Source organism: Anopheles marshallii, chromosome 2, assembly GCF_943734725.1.
Source record: "Anopheles marshallii chromosome 2, idAnoMarsDA_429_01, whole genome shotgun sequence".
NCBI classification, from domain to species: Eukaryota; Metazoa; Arthropoda; class Insecta; order Diptera; family Culicidae; genus Anopheles; species Anopheles marshallii.
In genome coordinates, this window is record NC_071326.1 from 15116349 (window position 1) to 15138399 (window position 22051).

Genomic DNA, 22051 nt, shown 5'->3' on the forward strand with positions numbered 1-22051 from the left:
TCACCAAGCCCTGTAACATAAGTAACATACACTGTTTGTGGAAAACTTCATGAAGTTTTAAACTTAATCAATGCTCCGATCTTCGTACGGTGGCGGATACTAATGTTCCAAAGCTAGTTATGTAAAACATTTAAAGTTTGCACTTTGCTCTCTAATTTTCGCACTTTGAGGTAAGTGATATTTATGATCCTTTAACCGCCCAACAATGGAATGAAAACACTCCAAGTTTTTTAAAGATGCTCACTGTGTTTTGATGGTGTTTGCAATCTTTCTTTCAAAGTTCATCGCTTATGCTTCGAATAAATCTTTCGCGTAACAAGCGACAGTGATAAGTTCTTCCCTCCATCGGCGAAGGCTCTGGCATCGCGAAACTCCAAGTGGTTTATTTTGTATGTTGTAAATTGTTTTTTCTCATGTAAAATTTGTACCCATTTTCAAAACCATGCTGTCATTTCATCATCTCGTATATAAATCCACTAAGTCATCCACCAATCCACCGCTTATGAAAAATAATAATAAAACACACCTGTTTAACTGTTTGTTTGTTTGTTTTTTTTTCACTAATGTTTATTAACATTCTGTTCATTTTTTTCCATTTGACACAGTTTGCAACCCTTGTTCAACGTTTTGAACATCGAAAAATTGAATGATTTCCATCACGGACTGTCTGTCGCGCTGCTTTTTCCTATTTCGTTTGATTTTGTTACCAATAAGGTGGCTTTATCGGCAGGTCGACACCTGCACCAATGGTTGGTTCTAATTGTTTTGTTGTGTACTCGTTGCCCGCCCCTTTTCAATTGGTACGTTAATAATTACGTTCAAATATATAATAAATTTATATATGTATAGTTCTATATACAAGCGATACATTTGGAACGAGGTTCGGTAGGGGTGCAGGAAACTTTCCTTCACTTTGCACCCAATATTGCAACACAGTTGTGTATAACGCTTTGTGACAAATTTTGCTCCTGGCCGGTTTTGCACAGTTCGTTTCAAACACATCTACCTCCGTTCCTTGCCTAACCCCTGCATACGTGACCTCCTTTCAGGTGGTAGAAGAAGAAAACATTATATCTGTGTTTTACATTTACTAGAGTTAAACCTGTCCTGGTAAGGGTACCTAAGAAACGTCAAATAACAGTTTGCTCTTTTATATAAACGAACAGCGTGTTGTACTACGGTGTGACACCGCTTCTATGCAGTATGAATATATACCTACGCACGGTTTGTTTTTGTTGTCTGGATGGATCAAAATTTGAAGACCGCACGGACACGTTTTTCAAACCAACACGAATTAGTTCACTAGGTGTGCAGCAACTCGACGCAAATCGTTCCATGCAACAGGTTAAAAGGATCGAGAAACTGAATTCGCTCGTCCGTGTGGGGTTTGTGTTTGAGTTTCTTCTGTTACAAACGGCACCGAACGACACGCTGCGGTGATAAATATAATGTACGGTAATACTTGCTGACTTTCCTGATGATTGTAAAGGGGTTGTTTGTGTGGTTTAAAACTTAGTACGCACTGTAATGGGGCGCACGTACACTTTCTAACTGAACTATTTACACAGCACATACACACAGTAAACAAACCCTAAGCATGATTAAACCAACGCATTAAAGAATACGGGGGCGTAAGATGCATTAATTTGCACAGTTGCTAGTCAAGAAAGCGCGCATGCGCTTTAACGCAAGGAAAAAGTGTAATCACTTTGTAGTGGCATAGAGGTATACTAGTGTGACAGAAGGGTAGCAATAAATAATCTCATCCCGGAACCGTGGCACAATATGTTCTGCCATAAGTAAAAAAACCAGTCAGAACAAATGCCCACTAAAACAGTGGCACTGCACTGTACCAGAGGGCGCGAACACCCTACAGCATACGCACAGCACGTTCACTGCGTACTATTTATAAACACGGTGTATTCTGCAAACTAATTAACACTAACTTATTGTACTTGTAACAAAACTAATCCCTATACAACTATACGTAGCTAAATCAGTATATTGCAAACATGCCCATCTTTACTAGCTGGTAAAAGGAAATAAAAGAAGGAAAAGAATACTTGTACGATATTGGTTGGCGAAGGTTTCGCCTTCGCAATGCTGGAGAATAAGAGAACTAGCAGCAAAAGGTTGCTTTGGAGGTAGCAAATGGATTAGTGGCGTACGATATGATAAAATAGATACTTCCCGATACGATACTGTGTGTCTCTTCAACTTGTTTGCGTAAAATCGCCTATCGCTTTCGTTAGTGTGCGTTGTGGAAATTGCAACAACACCGAAGCACCTATACTGAATAAGGAAGACCTAAGTATGCCCATGGCTACTAACGAAAACTGATAGTCGTAGGTGGTTATGCGTGTGTGTGTGTAGTGTTAGTAAACGCATACAATGGAGAATGGGAGGAACAGACGGGCCCTTTCGTACCACGGTACAAATGTGTGTAGATCGCATTTTTTGGCATTATTTCTTCTGCACAGCTGTGTTGTTGCTACATCCTATCATTCAGTCCTTTCATCAGGAGATATCCGAAAAAGAAAAACAAAATCAACGACCTTTACAACATCTCACAATGTACAAGTCGTGTATCGTCACCTTTTACAACCTTCAGCTTCGACCACATCTGATTCTTATGTCTTTTCTACTTCGCTCCATGTACATTGTGTGGGGTTTTCCCCTACACGTTCTGTGTACTACAATAATGATTAATTGCTTTTGTTAAAAAATGGACGTCAAAAAGTTTACGAATTGATTCACTCTTTCAGACATTGGCCTTTCAGACTTTGCTACTAGATCCTGGGGTACATCCTTCACGCATCCCGCATTATAGTTGCCCTATGTTTCGCTGTTTCGTTAACGGATTGTGTCTTTGTCTGTTTAAGTATGTGTTTGCTGTTAAGGTTGTACGTTAAACGCCTCTTCTATAGATAGTATGTTTGGCAAAATGATTACTTCATGTAGTTCTGCTACATACCGGAACTAGATCGTTCAACGCTTTCTTGATTACTTCCTCCATTACCTTAGGGGCACTTTGTTCACCACTGACGGTATGTTAGAAGATGGAAGTTTTGCATCTTGGAGAAGGAGTGGCACCGGCAGCATGAAGCCCGTTGTGCCGACACTGTGGGATCGTATTTGCACCTACGACAATAACGACTACAGCGTCCTTGGACTTCTCCCGATCCAGGCTCTATTACACGTTAATTAGCTATTGCTCATAATTGGCTATTGCACAGGGAGGGATGCCCGGAAGGCAAGTGTGGCCCGATGGCGCGGTGCAAAATTGAAATATATATATATATAACCTTTACTACATGCTCTCTTCGCTTCAACAATACGGGTTTTTGTTTGACACATCCAATCAGGTTCTACGTTAGAATTGTTTGGCGCATTTGTTTGCATTTCGATCTGTGTTTGATGAATTTATATGCTTTTGTTTTACCTCGTCACTGACGGTTAGGACGGAGAAACGTACATAACAACATATCGTTTTTTTCTAGCTGCTAATTTTATCTAACCGTCTTTTTTGAACGCATGTTACGTAGGTAAGTAGTTCCATAGTACTACTGTTATTACTACTTTGCAATACCACTTTGTTAGAGCTAATCTGCTTGCCTAATTGCTATTTACCAACGGCTGCCAACGACCACCGTTCCGTATCCCTTTTCTCTACTTATCTATTATGGTTAACCCGTTCATGTTGCTGCCGGAAGCGGTACAATTATTACTGCTACCGGCACTGCTGACACTGCTGTTGCTGATGCTGCTCGTCAGTGGGACTCCATTAGCCGTGGCGACCGTTGCGGCCACACTGCTGCTCTGCTGTTTTAGCTTATCGAACAGCTGCAACTTCGAGCGAACGTTTCCCTCGCAGATGTTGTTTAACCGAATTTGGGGAGCGTTTGCAACAGCTCCAGAAGCTTGCTGCTTGCGTTCCAGCTCCAAACAGAAAGCTTCATATTCGAAGCGCTGCTTCAGTTCGGCCTGTGATAGTTTTGTGTTCGCAGCGGCAGCAGTGATCACCGTTGAGGTGCCCGCATGAGTTCGCCCACTATCGCTAACTGTTCCGTTTGGTGTTGCTGTTGGTGTGTTTGCCGATGCCGTTGCTGTGGCACCGTTCGTTACCGTAGCGCTCAACGCGATACAGGATGGTGTAGTCGTTCCCGTCGAATAGGCCGCACTAGGACGATGGTAATGATGGTGATGGTGATGATGATGCTGCAGATGTACCGAGCTGCCCGCACCACCGCAGTGACTCCCGGAGGCGGACGCGCCCAGCTGAAGCGAATCAGGTACAGTGAATGGTTTAAAGGTTTGCCCCTTACGCTCGAAGTACTCGACGATCTTGGCGATCTGGGCCGAGCGTGTGTTGGGCATGTTCGTGCATGAACGATCATCCCACAGCAGCGAGTCCGAACCGGCCAGGCTGCTGATATCGTCCGAGCTATCGGTGAAAATCGATGACGAACGGTTTTTACAGTACAGCAGCTGATTCGTGAACTGGTTCTTCTGGATCATGCTGCTAATTTCCGAATCAAGCGCTAAACGATTAATCAAACCCATATCTATCGAACGTGCATCGATGTCTACGTTGCTCAGTACGTGATGGTGCCGGCTGTGCAGCTGATGATGCACCGGATGTAAATGATGCAGGTGATGGTGATGGTTGAAACGTTTGCGTATTGAATCCGACAGCTCCAAATCGTCCATGCTTCTCAGGGAACTGACCGTGGTCGAGCTGTCGTCGAAGAACAGTATGCTTGAGCTATCGTTCAACGTCTGGTTGGACATCAGACCTGTCAAGCCGTCGGCAGGCGTTCCGCTCGATGCTGTACCAGGTCCTCCACTGGGAAGCGTCGTAGCTCCGGCGTATATGCAACGACACATGGACAATCGGTCGGTCGATTCGAAGTGCGCTATCTGCTCCAAGCAGCAGCAGGGAGAAGATTTGTACGTTCCAAAGTCTTCATTGAGACAAGAGAAAAATCCACTTTCGGTAGATCCTCGCCTGGTGAGAATACGTGGCGTCTCCAACACTCCTTCTCCTTCCGGACAAACATCCTTCCCGCTGGGATCTATCGTACTCGGTTCACTGTTGATGGTTGTACCAGCAGTGGCGTTTAGTAGTCTATCTTCACCATTTCGCTGCTCGACATCATGTTTCTGCCTAACAACCACAACCTCCTCCTCCTCCTCCTCCTCTTCTTCATCCTCCAGCTGGGTTGACTCTCCATCACAGCTTGCACCATCCTGACCTTCTTCCGTGCCACTGTCCCCGTTGTTACTGCCACACAAATGAACCAAATTGCCACCAGTGCTGCTGCCAGGGGCTTTCATACTTTTACCAGCTACATTAGACTCCTCCTCATTCAGTTCCAATTCCTCATCTGCCGGATCCTCCGATACGATGGAAGGCATTATGGGTTTAACACTACCGTTGGACATTTTCTTGCCAGTTGTTAAATTGACCGTATTTGCGGACGCCGCAGCACCGATACCGTTCATTGCGTTCGCCGTCTTCGCCGACGGCACCGCGCTGTTACTCGCTACTTCAGTCTCAATTTGGCCACTCTTGTACAGTGGATGACTAGAGAGTTCGGTGAAGCTGGCTCGATACTTTCGCACGTTTCCGAGCGACACTTTGCGGTACTCGTTCGCTAACGCACCACCGGCCGTGTGTTCGTCGTCCTCCTCGCCATACTCCTTGCGCGGTGAGGTGGGCGAGTTGGGCAAACTTTTCGGTTGACCCTCGCCATTGCCACCGCCCAAGCTGGAACCGCTCGAGCTTGCCAAACCAACGCAGCTTCGACCATCGCGCGCATTGCGCACGATCTGGTTTTGCACCGAGTTCCAGGCCCGAAAGTATGGGGCCGATATTTCGAAGCAGGAACTAAACAAATCACCCGAACTGTACGTCGTAACGGCTGGCTTGGGTCCGAGTATCTTTTTGACGCCCTTCAACTGCGACAGCGCACTGAACGGGTTCGCTTTCGTACCGGCACCCTGTTCCGTTTTCGCGCGCGGTTTGTACTGCGAATCCTTGAGCAGCATCGTTTCCGCGACCTTCCGGAGCGTTTGGTTTGAGTAGGTGGGCGTTTCGGGAATTGCTGGTTCGGCCGGCCGAACTACCGAGTTGCCCCGCTGGTACATATGATAACGCGCCTTATCACTCGGCGTCGTGTGCGGTGGAAATACGATCACGTTCTCCGACAGTGAACGCCGATGGTGCAGCGGGTTTTGGGAATATTCGCCACTGCCCGACGGTGTAGTAGATGTGCTGCTGCCCGCCGAACTGTTTTCACTCACTGCCGGCACCGGTTCGGAACTACTGCTGGTCGAACCGTTCAACCCGTTCACACCAACACCGTTCGAGATCGCGCTTCCGTTAGCTATGTTCATGCGATAGTGTGCCTGTTGCTGCTGCTGCAGATGGTTGTAGCTATCCTCGCACACATCCGACAGCAAGGTGCACTTTTTTACACACTCCGTGAACGTTGGTCGACTCTTTGGATCATACTGGAAGGCAAAGAAGGAACAGCGAACATTAGGCTTATTAGTAATGGATCTTCAAAAGCTAAAGGCATCTTTACTTACAGTACAACAGTAGAAGGCCAGTCTTAAAAACGCTGGTGGCGTATCGTTCGGACACACATCAGCAAAAGCAATGTAGTCCAAACCGAACGTATCAGTTCTGGGCATGATGTCCGGATCTGCCTCAATCTGTGGGACAGCGAAATGAAGTTCAATCGTTAGCAGGATGATGGGCAATTTATGTTTTGTTTTACAACGATATTGAACAATATTTACCCGAGCTATTAATTCACACAAGATTATTCCATAGGAGAATACATCACTGGTTTGATCGTACCACTGTCCTTTGAGACACTCCGGACTCATCCAGTACGGTGAGCCAACAGTGTCAAGGCGAGGTTTACCACTGGAAGGATAAAAACAGTAGACATTAAATGAGATTATTGGAAATAATTGTCGTTGCTGTCACTACCACGATACCAACCACTTTCGGGGGATGTTAGCTGCTAGCCCAAAATCTCCGACCACTGCATCGAACATTCCATCCGGTAACCGTTTCACAAGCACGTTCTACAAAGTATAGATATACACAACAGAAAGAAACATGATTGATATCCAGTTTCGTTACAGATCGATCAAAGAATCAATTTAGCCAACCAGTGGAGAATTGACAACAAACAACATACCTTGCTTGTGAGATCGCGATGAAAGATACCGACATCGTGCACGTACTGCATTCCACGAGCTATCCCCAATGCGATTCTTATCTTCCAGAGCGCCGGTAGGTACTGTGTCTTGTTCGCGATCAGCTGCTCCAGCGAACCGTCCTCGATGTACTCTGTGAGGGCGTGTAACTGTCCTTCCTGCACGCAAACGCCCATAAACCTGATGACGGGAAGAAGAATGTGTGTGGTTAGAAGCATGATCATACGACATACCTCACTTAACATATGGATTATCTAATGAAACATTTTGATAATCTCCCAGTAATATATTTGGCAATTAATCACACCTTGTCCGAACGCTTACATAGCATTGCCCAATCAAATAATCTAAACAGAAAGTCTTTAAATATGGACTATTCGTTAACCGAATCGGTGAAACATACATAAAACATTAAAAATCAACATTTTATAACGCTTGATCGCAAACGCAAAGAAAGTGTTCGGCCGGAAGCGGAACTAAGCGCGCGTCACTTATTGATTAAATGGGTTCGATCAGCGTGATCTGATTGTTTTTCTTGGTGAATTCGCCATAACGAACAAAGCCGCATTATCTCGGGCCACTTACGCCATACGTCGAACGGGAGACACAAGAAGAAATCAAAAAAAACCTTCCACCAATCATTTTCGGCACAAATGAAGCGAATTTTCCAAACAGCCGTACTCACGCGATCCCTTCAGGGCACATTTGGTTGGTCTCGCCTTTTGTCAGGTTTGACCAGTACGCGGGTTACATAACACTCCAAAGCGCCCGTCCGTCAATTGTGGACTTCATTAATCAGGGTGTCGTTTCGGAAGCAAAACAAAAAAACGAACACGACTCTGCTAAACTGCGGAAAAGTGAAAATTTTTAACGACGTTATAGGAGATGAACGGGCAACGGGCTTAATGTTTAAACAATCGCATCGTTTTTTATTGACGATAGGTTTTTGGTGCCTTCATTTGGTTTTACAATGGTTTCTCAATCGCATAATAAAGATTATGTCCATTTTTTTCCTATCGAGGTGGATTGGTACCTTTATATAATATAGTATTACAAAGAAACCCGAAGAACAACATTATGGTGTACGTTTTATGACACTGTGCCTCTGCTGCAACGGAAACCACTTTGAACAATGTTAGCGGTATTTGCAGTAGAGTACCATAAACACCACACCAAGAGAACGATCGACAGACGAGTCGTAATCGCGTCGTCTTCTCGACGAGATGTTTCCCACTGTTTTACACCACCGACCGTTTAGCCGGACGGTTGCAGACCCGATCTATTTCAACCCTTTGCTGGGAATTTAAAGAATCTGTGTTACTTAACGGATTCTCCGCTGACCTCCGTGCGAATTTGTACTCCAGTCGGTCGGGAAGCGGCCGGTCCCAACGGTCAACGAACGTCCGTCGAACATTTTCCCTGCCAACGCTCCCTGTGTTGCTCGTCTAACAACAATAGCAATGTCAGCTGCTTCCGACTTTCGCTCACTGCTGATGCTGCTGATCGTTCGTAAACAATGGAGCGTTGCACGTACGTCATCTTCCTGCCGCTCTGATATGGGAAGTATTAAAGTTTTCTCAGCAAATAGCAACAGCACCAGAAGCAAACAACATCCGGTCTATTTACGCCGCCGGAAGTCACACCTCGGCATCGACGCTACCCGAAGACACAAAAAATATCATCTTCTTTTCCTTGCGCACCACCAACTAAACACGGTCTTCGTCAGAGTTAAGTTAAACTACATAACAATGGACATACGCCAGCTGTGAGACGTCGTGGCGATCATGATGGTGCGAAGGTCAGCGTGAGTTTTCGGGGCGGGAGAAAAAAAAATCTCAACCCTTTTTTCGTCACTGTCCGCTAGTGTATAAGTAGCATATTTTAACACATTCCGTCATGACCGAATTATGTTGTCGTTGAACTTCCTCGACAGTGGGGTACTGGGATCCCATCGTTTCGGAAGCCCTTGCCATGCCGGTAGGAAGGGAAGCAGGCCAAATTTATTCCGAAAAAAGTAACATCCCAAATATGGTATCGCCCCTCATCTGGGTCAAGGGAACCTCCGCGCATGTCGAGATGAAATATGGCGCCAGCAAGACACCCTCCAGCGCAAAGCCACTGATCGGTTAGCTTTATGAGTCGTTGATCGTGTTCGATCACATTTTCTCACCGTGCTGGGAACTATACGCGTTAAAAAATTATGTTCAAGTAGAGGCAGATGAAGCATGCGATCAGACTCTTTGATCCTTTTCATAAAGATCGCCCATGTTTCCTCGTCGGAACTTCCAATTCAAGTTCTCAACTAAGTTCCCAAAAAAATTTAACACTTCTTGAAACAATATTCGTAAAATTTGTAACGGCACACCCGTTCCAACAGCAGGTCAGTAGCAAAAGATCGGTAATAACTTGTTTTGCAGCTCCCAGTTACTGCATCGGGCTAGCACATGTGATACCGTGATTGAATAAACACGTCACAGCTGCTTCCGCAATTCCAAATATGAGGTGCTTCGTGCACACTGCACCACATTAGAGCTTCGTGGCAATCATACCTGATGCTGCTGCCCAAGTCCATCCATCACTGGAGCACAGCGCACACTTCCTGATCGTCTGTGAATGTTTGCAAAGACACACACACACACACACAGGGCACACAATCCGGAACAACCCCGGAAAACGGTCGGTCGGTCTACGCCATACGTACGTGCGCACAAGGCAAACTGGTTTTATTTTCCGAAACATCTGCGGAAATCGCAACATCTTGGTGCCAGCGACGACCATTTTTCCGCACCCGCAAGTCGATAGGGTCTTCGGCTTTCGGTAGGAAAACTGGTCATGTTCGTGACTTCGTGACATGATTCACAATTGCCATCGGTGGAAATGTGCTAACCGAGTGCCGCTTTCGCTTTTGTTTTGTTTTTTTTTTTCTTGTGAAAACTGGAAATCTCTGATTATGCGGTATGTTTGATACGCCGCTTTTCTTTCCTAACATTAGAATTTTAGATGAGCACTAGCGATCGTTTAAAGCAGTTTTGTTTTCGAACGAAAAAAAATCCCCATCACAGTTAAAGTATTTACGAATTCATTGGCCAATAGTTGGTTTGCTGTGTACATAAGTATTTACATCCAACACTTCCCCATCACGAAGATTGCTGCCGGCCTACACGATTAGCATTAGTCTCTGAAGCTTACCGACAAGTGTTTCCTTGCCCACGCCTTACTTACCTTTGGCCAAAACTTGCCTCCCGCCTCCCGCTATACGGTATTCTTCCGCATGCGGAAGAAAAGGAGAATAATCCGTCTAGGCAATGCACGATTCTAGCGAAAATCTAGGTAATGCGGTAGTGGCAATTTACACCATTCTCCAATTTCCACCGCTTACACGCGGAAGCATCGAAACTTTGTTTTGGTAATTGGTGGCGGTACAGCGCTACGAGTGCGCCCTCGAGAAACGTGCCTCGAGAGCCTGTTGAACGCTCTCAGAACATATTTCGCGCCACACACTGCGTTTACGCTGGACACAAGTGCTTGTACGCCACGTGTTTTCTGTTCACCTCAAGTGTCCAGTGCTGTAGGTAGGATTGTGCAAGAAAGCAACATGACGAGACCAAGTTCTAACATTTCCATCCAAACGACCGGACGTGTGGGAAACAGTAATTGGACGGAGTGGATTGTGCGTTGGTGATAATTGATACAATTAAGTTATTTGAGCTTGAGGTATGGGAAATAACAATTATTGGCAACACTAGGGAAGATGATCCAGTAAAAGATCATTTGTGATCAATAGGAAACAATCAATGGGTAGGATTAATACATAAAGCAAATATACACTCGTTTACGCGATAATTCATAGTTGTTTCAAAATGTTTAAAATTGCGAAACTTTTAATACTTATTAGAGAACTGTTTGACGTAGTTGGTACGAAAATGAAGTTAGAACTATTATTGCGCTTGATCAAGTATATCATATCCGATAAAAAACCCAACCGGATTATTCCCTCGTACACATGAGTAAGTATCCAGCTACAAGTAAATAATGTAAAAGAAAGCCTTATATGGCGAGCCCTTGAAGTTGTTGTGACACAAAAGAAGAGAAAATCAAGTGTAACAAAATTCCTGACGTTCATGATTCTTAATCAATAGATCTTAAACTCGTACTGGGCGAAGTTGAATTAGATTTATCTAAATCTCATATCTGAATTGAGGTTTGAGTTAATGATGAATTAATTAATGATTCTGAAGCCCTGTTATGAGGCTTCACGAATTTGGAAGTTTGCTCAACTTATACCAATACATGGCTAGAAATCTTCCCCATTCCAGTTGAAAGCTCTCACGCAAGGAAAGACAAATGCAAAAGCCCACACGAGTCCATAATGCTCATGTGTCAACAGTGTAAATTATCGTCCGACGTTTGAGAGCCATGATATGGACCATTATACAGCATCCTAACATATTATTGAGGTTCCTTCCAACCCTTCGGCTACATACGAGCAATCAGTTACATTAGCACATCGCGTAGCATAATAAGTACATTTCGGCCCACACAGCGCACCTCTCGGAAGGCACCTCTGGCACATTCGACTTTCTATCTTTTCTTCCCATTTTCTTCGGCCACCCGTTCCCTACACCTCAGTTGACCACCCAGCCGGCTGGGATTTTCGGTCAGTTGTGTCGGTTGGCCCAGATCGAGCGAGCCCCCGCCTGATGCTGACGATCCTCCCTGCATGGCGCATCAACGCAGCATCATTCGAGCGCAGGTGTTGATGAGATAATTAGAGTGCATTTCTTCTGTGCCCACGCCGTGATGATGGCGGGAAGGAGAGATGTAGCGAGATAAAGAGAAGGTGGAACTATTTCGACATATCGTTCGTTGGCTCTTATGTCGGTCGGAGGCTTTTTTTTTGGCTGTGCCTTTTAAGAAAGACTACCGAAACGGCAATGGTAAAAAGGAGCCAAAGAAACCATCGTGATGCTGCCCTTGTTTTTTGGGGGCCGGTGACGCATCGGCAAACCTGGCCGGTATGCAACAACGATATGTGTTAATGTTGGCATTTTTTTGCTACTTAAGCTTTTGTTATTGTTTGCCATTTGCTTTTTTTTGAGCGCGAGCGCGCTTAAAATCCCTCTCATTAGGGGGAAATGACGCGATGAAAATGACACAAATTGGGTCAGAAGGCTCGCCGTCGTACCGTTTGTTGGTCACGGTCTCCCGGAAGTGGGTCCCGCGAAATGTTTCTGGCCGAAAATACGCAATTCGCCTTTTTGTCATGTTTGTGCTTCATTCAAGCATATAACCAGTGAACCAAACCTAACCAAGCGTTGTTGTCCTTTCTTTATGGACCGCGAAACATGGTCGGCGGCCAATGAAAGCTTTTTGCTTGAAGATTTTCCTTCCCTATCCAGTCCGAGTCTGACCGGCTCGAGCTCGTTTCCTCTTGGTGTTTCCTTGGTGTTCCTTGGCCGATTACGCCGAAGGCGGTCAACCGGTTTTTCTTCCCATTGCCTTTATTTTCCGCTGGTCAGGCTGCTTCCCCACCCTATCGAAGCATCTTTTCCGCCCGATGAGGCATTTCTTTTCCACGCCATCGGGTTCGGGGGCGACTATGGTATTATGGCCATCGCAGTGCCGACAAGCACCGGTTAGTTGGCAGGGCAAAGTTATGCGGTTTTGCGATGGATTACATCGCATCATGCAGTGCTCCCGCGCCGTTCGCGTAACCTCCCTGCAGCACGCTGATGGCAGACCAGCCCGTCGACATAATCGAACGAAACAAAGTAGATATATAGTAGGTGTCATTGTGGAGCCGGTACTAAAAGTGTGGAGGAGCGCATCGAAACACGCCAACCGAGTCCTAATCACTGCACTTTATTGCGGTTGGTTACACCGTTGCAGCCAAACAACCATAATGCTCAGGTTGATGTAATCGAGATCCAATGACGCTTGCCGTTCGTCAGGGCCCTAGCGGTGGTAAGCAGGAAGCGATAATTTTCCCGATTCGGTACGAGGAACTACAATTTGTTCGCTTCGGGTCGTGTCTATATGATATATTTCTGCACTGAATGAACATTTATTTTGGTCTAATTAATCATTCTATATCATTAGACCAAAATAAATGTTCATTATAGACCATTACAAGACACTTTAAAAAAACCTTGAAAATTCATAAGAGAATTCAGAAGCTATTGTAGAATTGTTAGATTGGAGTATGTATGCAGAAGAAAGCGCATACACTCAACAGTAAGTTAAAATAAGTTTACTAAAATATCTTTAAGTTCACATTATTATGGAGCGTAGAAAATATACTCAGTACCAACTGACATGTTGTCAAAATTTACCAGGAACTAACAGCTGAGACATGTTGTAGGAGAAGATACTAGGACCTAATACTTTAAATGACGATCATTTTATTCGGTGACAAATTATTAAAAGTTGTAAAAGCGGTTATCCACCTAAATTTTGTAAGTATTTTGACTATAAAACTTTAACTTATGAAGGAGTAAATTTTGTCAACAGCTCTAAGGAATGCTAATGCTCTAAGGAACTTTCAAGTCCCTCGGTTCCAGAGTTTTCGAGTAATTATGAGTGCTGCTTGCAGAATTTACATTTTCGAAGAGGTAAACTAACTCTTTGGGACTTTTTCTTTTACTTAGTAATCAAGACTTAAACTAGAGCATCAAGAAAATTAAAAAATATATGGTATTTCCTCGAAAATACAGCGCTAAATGCAGTAAACGATATAATTTTGAAAATAACTTCAACAGTCAAAGCAAATGCGCGTATTTCAGAAAAAAAATCCAGCACAACACAATCTCCAAAGCAGGCTCACCGCCGACAACGAAAGCAAATAAATGCAATGCTCCACTTATTTACCCGCCCTGATTCGGTACGCCGCATTACGCTTACCGGTTTTCCAGAACTAATCCCTTCTTTTATTGTTTTAAATAATGCCTTTAATCCACCCAAAAACCCGACCCAACCCAATTGCATACCAAAACCCATTCGAATTGTTATGGCGCACAGTTCGGATTTCATCTCGAGACGTTCCGCCCGAACGGTCCCATTCGTTGGCAGCGCCCTTGCAACGGAGCCGGCCGCGGAGGGTTTTCTCCCCCATTATTCAAATGATGCTTGTTTATCGCTCCATTTTCTTACAAATGTTCCGCGGCTCCACGTTTATCCAACCGTGATCGTATTGATTGAGATTTGAAGGTAAACCAAACCTCGGTTGGTTTGGTTGAAAGATCGATTTTTCCCCATTTTTGCAACCAAAAACACAATCAAATGATGCTTTAATTTCTGTGGAATTTCCACTGCTTCATGCATGTATCGCTGCAGCAACCCAACCTGTTGTTTTGCTGTATCTATTGAATGAATCAAATTTGTACATCGGCACATTGCTGCCAATTGCACGAATCCCCGTTACACAATCACGTTTCCTGCACCTTTCCCATCCGGTAAATGGCTGACAAAACCGCGGCAGCTCGCGGCCATCGAGACTGCATTGAATGTTATAATCTCGTTAGCCGAGAAACCGCTTCATTCCTTTCCTGAGGCGATTATTATTGCTTGCCTGAGGGTATCAGGCATCAGGCTACCCATAAAGCTCATCATTTCGTGTGAAGCGTATCTGTGGCTGATGGATGAAGGTCTGCGGGAGAAATTTCATCCGTTAGGCCGAAAATTAGGCACGTGACACGCCGGCGACTATGCTGGCGTTCATGTCTGTCAACCGCAAGCGCAACCCTAATCTTCTCCAGGAGCAAAGCGCAACAAAGTGCGCCTGATCAGCTCTCGGGCGCCTACTTTCCTTCCGAGATGCTCGTGAAAGCGGAAGGAACCGTTATGGTCGGTGTGTTGGTACAAGGGAAATATGTTGCGTCGTTCGAGTGTGCTTTCGGACGCGGCAAGCTTGGGGATAGCGTACGAAAGTACCGGTTCAGGTGCGGAGAGAACTGTCTCCCATTGATGCCTCAGGGACATCGTGGTGCTGATTTCGCCCCGATTGTCCAAACGGTGCCGATCGTATGTTGATTGCCAGACGAACATCATTTTCCCATCATTCTCGCGCTGAAAGCTATCAGCTAATGATTTATGGCCCCACAAAACTCCCGTAAGCTGCCAACTTGCGATCTTAAATCGATTGGTGGTCAATTGGTGTTCGGTTTTGGAATGCTTCTCTACCGCAAGTTGAACGAAGCAGTAGACAACCGTAATTGGTGCTTCAGGTGATCCTCTATGGTGGCAGTTATTTGGGTTATTTTTCTCGATCGATGAAAGCTATTTCTCCGCAACATTGGATAAACGATTGCAGTGATACAGTGAGTAGTTTTGAAGAATTTTCCAGAACGATGATCGCGATTTAAGTCGTCGAACCTGGCGCCAACGAAGTGTGAAACGTTTCAAGAATTCCTATTGATGACTTGTTCTCAAAGGCGACACCCAGTAGACATTCAGACGCAATCAATTAGTACAGAACGTCTCCAGTACCGTTCCATCATGCTTGGTGACCTTTCTTCACTTACCCTGCAACCATCATTTGACCAATTGAGGTCGATCATGAGATCTAAACGATCTTGAGCGTGTGTCCATATTGGGTTCCCCGTGTTGTTACCACGTCGGTTGCAAAACCGTTGCCGTACGCTTGATCCATGACCGCTACTTCAACCGGTGCGATGAAGAATAAGGGATGACATGGTGAAGGTGAAGCAAGTCGCTACGCAAGGGAGTAAATTATTTACCCAAGTGTGCAATTAAAGCAAGCAAACACGAGCAAGTGTCAATGGGAGACACTACGAAACGCTATCTCTACGGAAATGGAGCAGCAGCTTCGAAAAGCGGCAATAAAACCAATGGCGATCAACATCAAATCAATGATTCGGTTTCGCTTTTTTCTAGCCTTTAAAGCGTTCAGAAAAAAAGAAACTATTTTAGAAACGGTACAACAACATAAAGGCAAGCGTATTGTGATTGCATGATTTAAATTTTATGCGATGTTGTTTTGCTTATTCAAGAGATGGTAAAGCGTTTTTTTTTCACCCTAAGCAACATCGACAGGTTTGACACACGTCACGAGTGAATGCAAATCCGCTAAACGTGTTGCGAATTCTCAACATAAATATGCACACACCTACGATCCGCACATTTCACCCGATTCGATCCAACATCTTGTACCGGTAACAAAGCAGATCAGGTTGCTTTCCAAAAACAAATTTCACTTTCGATGCGCAAACGGTTTCGATTTTATTTCCCTACCGCGGCAGCGACACATGAAACGTGTTGCTCATGTATGCTAAATCACCAATCCCTTGCCGCTAGTCGGTGGGATCGATACGAAAGACACAAATGGAGCAATGTCCAACGGCTTTTGTCGAACATCGGCGAGAGGCCGCGAACGCGCTTCCATCCGAGCGCTGTGTCGCTGGTGGTGATCGTTTTTGTATCAGCTGTCCGACTGGCAACGATCAAAAGCGATGCTACGCGACGAAATACCGGTTCCGGGTGACCGTACACTATCCGCTTCCGTGCAACGGCCACGAAGACGACGAGATAGCTTCAATGTTTGGCAGATTGTAGTTTTTATGTTCTCGCGATTATGTTTTATGCTTACTGCTTCTTTAAGTCTTGATCACCCGTTTTACTGCCAAAACATGGCCACATTTACGCGCTGTGGCGAGCAAATAAAAGCACCAGCTGATGGAAAGCAGCACGGCAGCAGGATGTACGAAGACATGCCTTTTGCCTTGTGTGTTGTGAAGTAGCTTGAATCTGTCTTATGCAATGAACCATACTGACCGGCGTAAGGCGAGAAACATTATGCCCATATTTTCGTTGCTGATTGCATCGAAGTTTGCTACATGCAGTATCGATGCATTTCCGGGCACGAAAACTACCCACCCGAGGGGTACGAGCGCACAAATGAAAGTGATCGCACAATATTTGGGAGGGTTTTTTTAATTGTTGCCTTCCAGTAACGATTTTGCATCACGTGAGTACGCTTATCTGGCGATACCCCGCGTAAACAAATTTGCGGTTGTAGGGTGAGCGAGAGGCGTTATGCATTCGCATGGCAATAACGAGTTTTAAGCAGCGATATTAAAATGCCGAAAAGCGAAAGTTAAACAGTCGATCAAAATAATGAATTATTGTTGCGGCGGGAAAGGTAAATCCACCCGGCAAACATAACAATAACGAACCATTTCGACTGTTTATTATGATCTTATCGCGTATTTCCATGGGTACACGCGAGATAAGGCACCGTATGTTCCTGGGTTAGGGTACCTAATTAGCCAAATTGAACCAACAACATTACGACAAATATAGCCCTCGCGCGATCATTATTATAATGATATGAACGCCAAATTATAGGGCGAAATGGCAGGAATGTATACGGTCCGCGGAAAAAAAACATATAAATAAAAGCCAGTAACCGAATTATTCACATTTTTCCTGCTCCCAAAATAGCGTACAGGTTGTTCGAATCGGTTCCAAAAATAGCTCCCAAACAGTCACCCACGTATATTTTCGGCAGCGAGAAAAGAAGTACACAAAACCATCACAAAATGTAGTTGAAAAGTAAAAAAAAAGAAAACAAACGTCAAACCAATTCAATTTTCACGCTGAAAGCAATAACAACGTCTGGTGAAAAGGTGAAAAACACGCATATGTTTCTGGTCGAAACCTCTTCGAAACCGTCGGCAGATGATTCAATGTGATATGTTTGTATACCAAGGGGTCGTTATAATAACGGGCCCCACGCCGATTCCGCAGAACCATGGCGAAGGCAACAAAACGATCGCAAAATTGAAATGGTTGTTACAAAGCGTTCAATCTTGTACATCCAAATGGACATGGCCAAACGCGAAGATTTAACGTTTGAATAATTGATACTAACGGTTACAAACCGATGGGGATGACAGTGGAAGAAAAATGATTTCACTGTTGTTTAAACAACCACATTTCGAAGCAGATTTAAGGACGTCCTCCAACATTAAGCAGCGCAATAAGGGACCCGCGTGCATCATATAAATAGCTTCCGAGGAAACTCATCTCGACAAATTCCAGAAAGCCGGATAAAAATCTTCCTTATTATAATATTAATTAATTACAGTTTGTGCACTGCTATTCTTTATTACTATTGGAGTCTTTGCTCGGCTTTTGAAGTATTTCTTGCTGCAATAAAAACCATTCAAACTCGAAAGGAAATTTTCTTCTACACCCAATTGGGGGTGGGTGGATGACGACCACGATCGCTGCAGTTCTAGATCACGCCGTCACAAACGAGCACACCTCCTGCAACGAAGCCTTTTGCGCTCGCCGTAACCTTCAGCAAGTTCATAGACCCACGCCGTGAAAATCTCAACCACCCACCCTCCCCCCGAGGCGCCGACTTGCAGCAAAGTTAGTTGGTGGCAACATTGACTGCTACTGCCCTACTGGTACTCGTGCGCAAACGAAACATAACATCGCTCATCGGCTACAGTTGGCAAGCTCTGCCGTATCTTCGCCCCACGAAAGAGACTCTCTTTCGCCTCCTACAATCTGTGCCGAGCGGTCTCCTCATCAAGTGCAAACCTAATCGAAAGGTACGAAGGGGAAACAAACGCCTAAGCGTAAAAATAACAACACAGCCAGCCAGTACCCGCCCGCTCGCCAAATGTAAACGTGATCATTTACGCACCCTCGTACCGTTTGGACCACCACCCATCACCCGTTGCTTGGGGTCTTTGTTTTACGATCTGCGATACTGCGATACTGTATGTTAAGCGGGTCTTTAACTTCGTCTGTTGTACCTCAGCGAACAAGCAGGGGCGCTACAAGCGGCAAACACGTTTGCAGCTCGTGACGATCAAGTGCAGTCGGTGCAAAACAAACTGTCAATGATCGTAACATAGCTGCGATGGGATGCAGGCATTTTCGAGTAAAGCTGGGTAAAGTTGGAGCCTTTGCTGGACTCTCTTCAGGCTGAATTAGAATGTGTCCGTATGTTTGTTCAAAATAAGAGATTTCTCGATTGGCACGTTGCGTTGCGTTGGAGCAAACATTTAAAATGTACTCCAGAAATCCAGTAGAAGGGGTAAGAAATGGAATACCTGAAAAATTATAAAAATTTTCGAGAATATACAAAATTAATGTTTAATGTTTTCATTAAAAAAAAACTTCAAAAAATATATCTAAACATACAAAGACAAGAAGAACAATCAATAGGACTTCAAAAGTACATTGCAAAAGCATAAAAAACCCAACTCTTTGGAGACAACGATCAGTATATTGAAGATGAAGCAAGCAAGAAAATTGGAAAGAAAATTCGAGAAGAAGCACAAGGTGCGTTGGCCGAATGAGCCGACGAGTGTACGGAGTGCTTTCACTCTCGTTTCTTAATTTCCTTCCATGTTGATCCGACGCACACCCGCTAAAGATCGGGTGGCATCCAACCGAGGCGCGAACTCTCGCTTGATGCCACGCCACGTTCATCAGGCGTCTCCTCTGCCAAGGCTGTCCGAGTTTGTGTGTGTGAGTGTGTTTGCAAACTGTTGTATAAAGGTGTTTTCAGGTTTTTCATCACCATTTTTTCTCCCTACCTTTCATATGATTTCATTTGTTTTGATTTCATTACAGCGGCAGTGCGCGCTGCTCGATGCATACTGAACATGCATTGCTTCGAGAGATAAATTTCTCCACCTTTTGTGGCGATGCCAGCAGCAAACAGCAATGGCTGTTGCAAATCGAAGGCAATGTTTACCGATTCGGGAGCAATTGTATGTAGGAGAGGCAACACACAAAAAAGGAATACAGCAGCAGGAACGCAAACAAACAGAGGAAAAAAAAAACGCCGAACGAAGTGAAAGACCCATTGCAGTTAAGAGTGACTGCAAGAGTCGCTTAACGTCTCTGGACCATTGCAACAAACTAAGAGTACTTTGCGTATCGTCACAAAAAACGGTGTGTGAAAACAGCGTACAAAACAAAAGCAAACAGACGATCGTTCTACCCTCGCACCTTTCACCGTGTAGCTCCTGGATGGAGAAACTGAACACTCATTCCAGCGGTCCATATTAAAGATTGCAATTAAATAAACAAAACAATGTTCGGCGGCGTTCAGCGGGCTGTGTGGCTGTTTTGCGGGAATCATGAAAACGCTCTGCATAGATGCCCGCTGCTCACACGGCCATTTCCGGCTTAGGGTTTACGAAGATGAATAAATTACCGCAAAACACACAACACTCACCGATCGCGCGAGCATAACAGAACGAAGTATCAAGGCCAGCCAATGCACGAAACACAAAAAGACTGTACAGCAGTTACCCACAAAACGCTCGGCTTCAACGCTGAATAGTTTATGCGCAGGGGACAACAACAGGAGTCGGATGTTGAGCAGCAATAATTCATTAGCTTCACAGGGTAAATGGATTTAAAATACCACACATTCACCAGAACCCTTGTTCTAAAACTCTAAAGTTTTTAAACATTATTTTAAAACATTATACTTGTAACATTGGGCATAAAAAAATATTTAATCCACACTGAAACCATCTTTATCGTTGGGAAAATCTCCCCCAAAAGACGCTGGTATCGGACGAATTGTCTTGCCCACTCGAACCATTGCTGAGCAAACGAAAACTCGTTCAAACCGTAGGCCTACCAGTTTCCGTACACCCATGCCAACGTTCAGCATTGGGCGTCTTTTCCGCATCGTATAGGGCCACCGACCCTTGAACTTTATGTGCCCTCCAATGTGCCGGGGAAGCGAGCCGTGTGCTCGGTACTCGCGATCGCGTTTTCCACGCCAATGTGAAAATGGATGCTTTGGTGCTCGTGTGTGCGACTGAGCTACCCATACACAACAATAAATCTTCCCGCTAGGAGCTCATGCCACGGACCCGCGTGCCACAATCCGGTGCACCGAAACGTACGTGAGATTCGGTTTCTCTTTTTTCGGTCTTTTCTTCCGCCTGCTTGTTGTTAAGTGTTTTCAGTTCAGTGCTAAGAGTTCAGATATTTAACTCTAATTAAATATATAACATAGAAAACTAACAGCATGTACAACATTATTTTGAAAATATTAACATATCCAAGATATTCCAAAAAATCCCAATTGCCATTTAGAACACTAATGTTTGTGAAATGCTTAATTTTGAGTCCATTACCTGTTTGAAGCTGAGCAAAACATTTCCAAGCATATAAAGGTGCCGTATGCATTTAAATGCCAACCCTTTGTAGACAAATTGACCAATTATTTTCAAAACCAGTTCAAGATCACACCAATTGAAAACGACTCATGCAGAGAAACAGTTTCATTTTACTTTCGTTGCGAATATTGATTTTCCCGACAGCATGCTATTCACAATCAAAATGCGATTACACCGTCAATCACGACATTCCATGCCATCATAAGTGCGCGTAAAGGATTTGTGGAATGCAAGGTATGCCACCTCGCCCACAACGGAGCAAATGGTAAACCAACCACCAGCCAGACAATCGGTGGAGGTTCAGCCTTGTAAACACAGACGAACACCCTCGTCTAGACGATGAAGGAAGGATGCATTTCTGTGCGCGTTCGTGTTAACGTGTAATTTTTACTCGCCCATGTGTTTGCTTCCATGTCGCGATATCGGCGAGCCCCTTTTTTCACCTGATGCTAGAATAATAAGGAGGTAGTGGGGGTGGGGGTGGACAAACCCTTCTCCAAGCCGGAAGTTCATATCAACGTAAATCCATTTCTTCCAACTCAGGCACCGCAAGAGTCAACAGCCAGTAGGCAAACCAGCAACCGATTCCCGGGCATTCCCTCGCCATAACGTCCATCCTTATATCAACATCG

At 44.7% G+C, this 22051-nt stretch overlaps 1 protein-coding gene across 1 annotated transcript in view; it reads right to left on the minus strand.

Annotated features, from left to right (window-relative positions):
* Positions 1 to 3669: 3669 nt before the first annotated feature.
* The window catches only part of LOC128719424 (uncharacterized), a 51157-nt gene continuing 32775 nt past the window's right edge, over positions 3670 to 22051 (minus strand). The window contains exons 3-7 of the mRNA XM_053813049.1: positions 7218 to 7416; positions 7016 to 7101; positions 6808 to 6937; positions 6595 to 6720; positions 3670 to 6516 (exon numbers count right to left, since the gene is read on the minus strand). Of these exons, the coding sequence (XP_053669024.1) occupies positions 3670 to 6516; positions 6595 to 6720; positions 6808 to 6937; positions 7016 to 7101; positions 7218 to 7416 (3388 nt within the window). The remainder of the gene's footprint in view (positions 6517 to 6594; positions 6721 to 6807; positions 6938 to 7015; positions 7102 to 7217; positions 7417 to 22051) is intronic.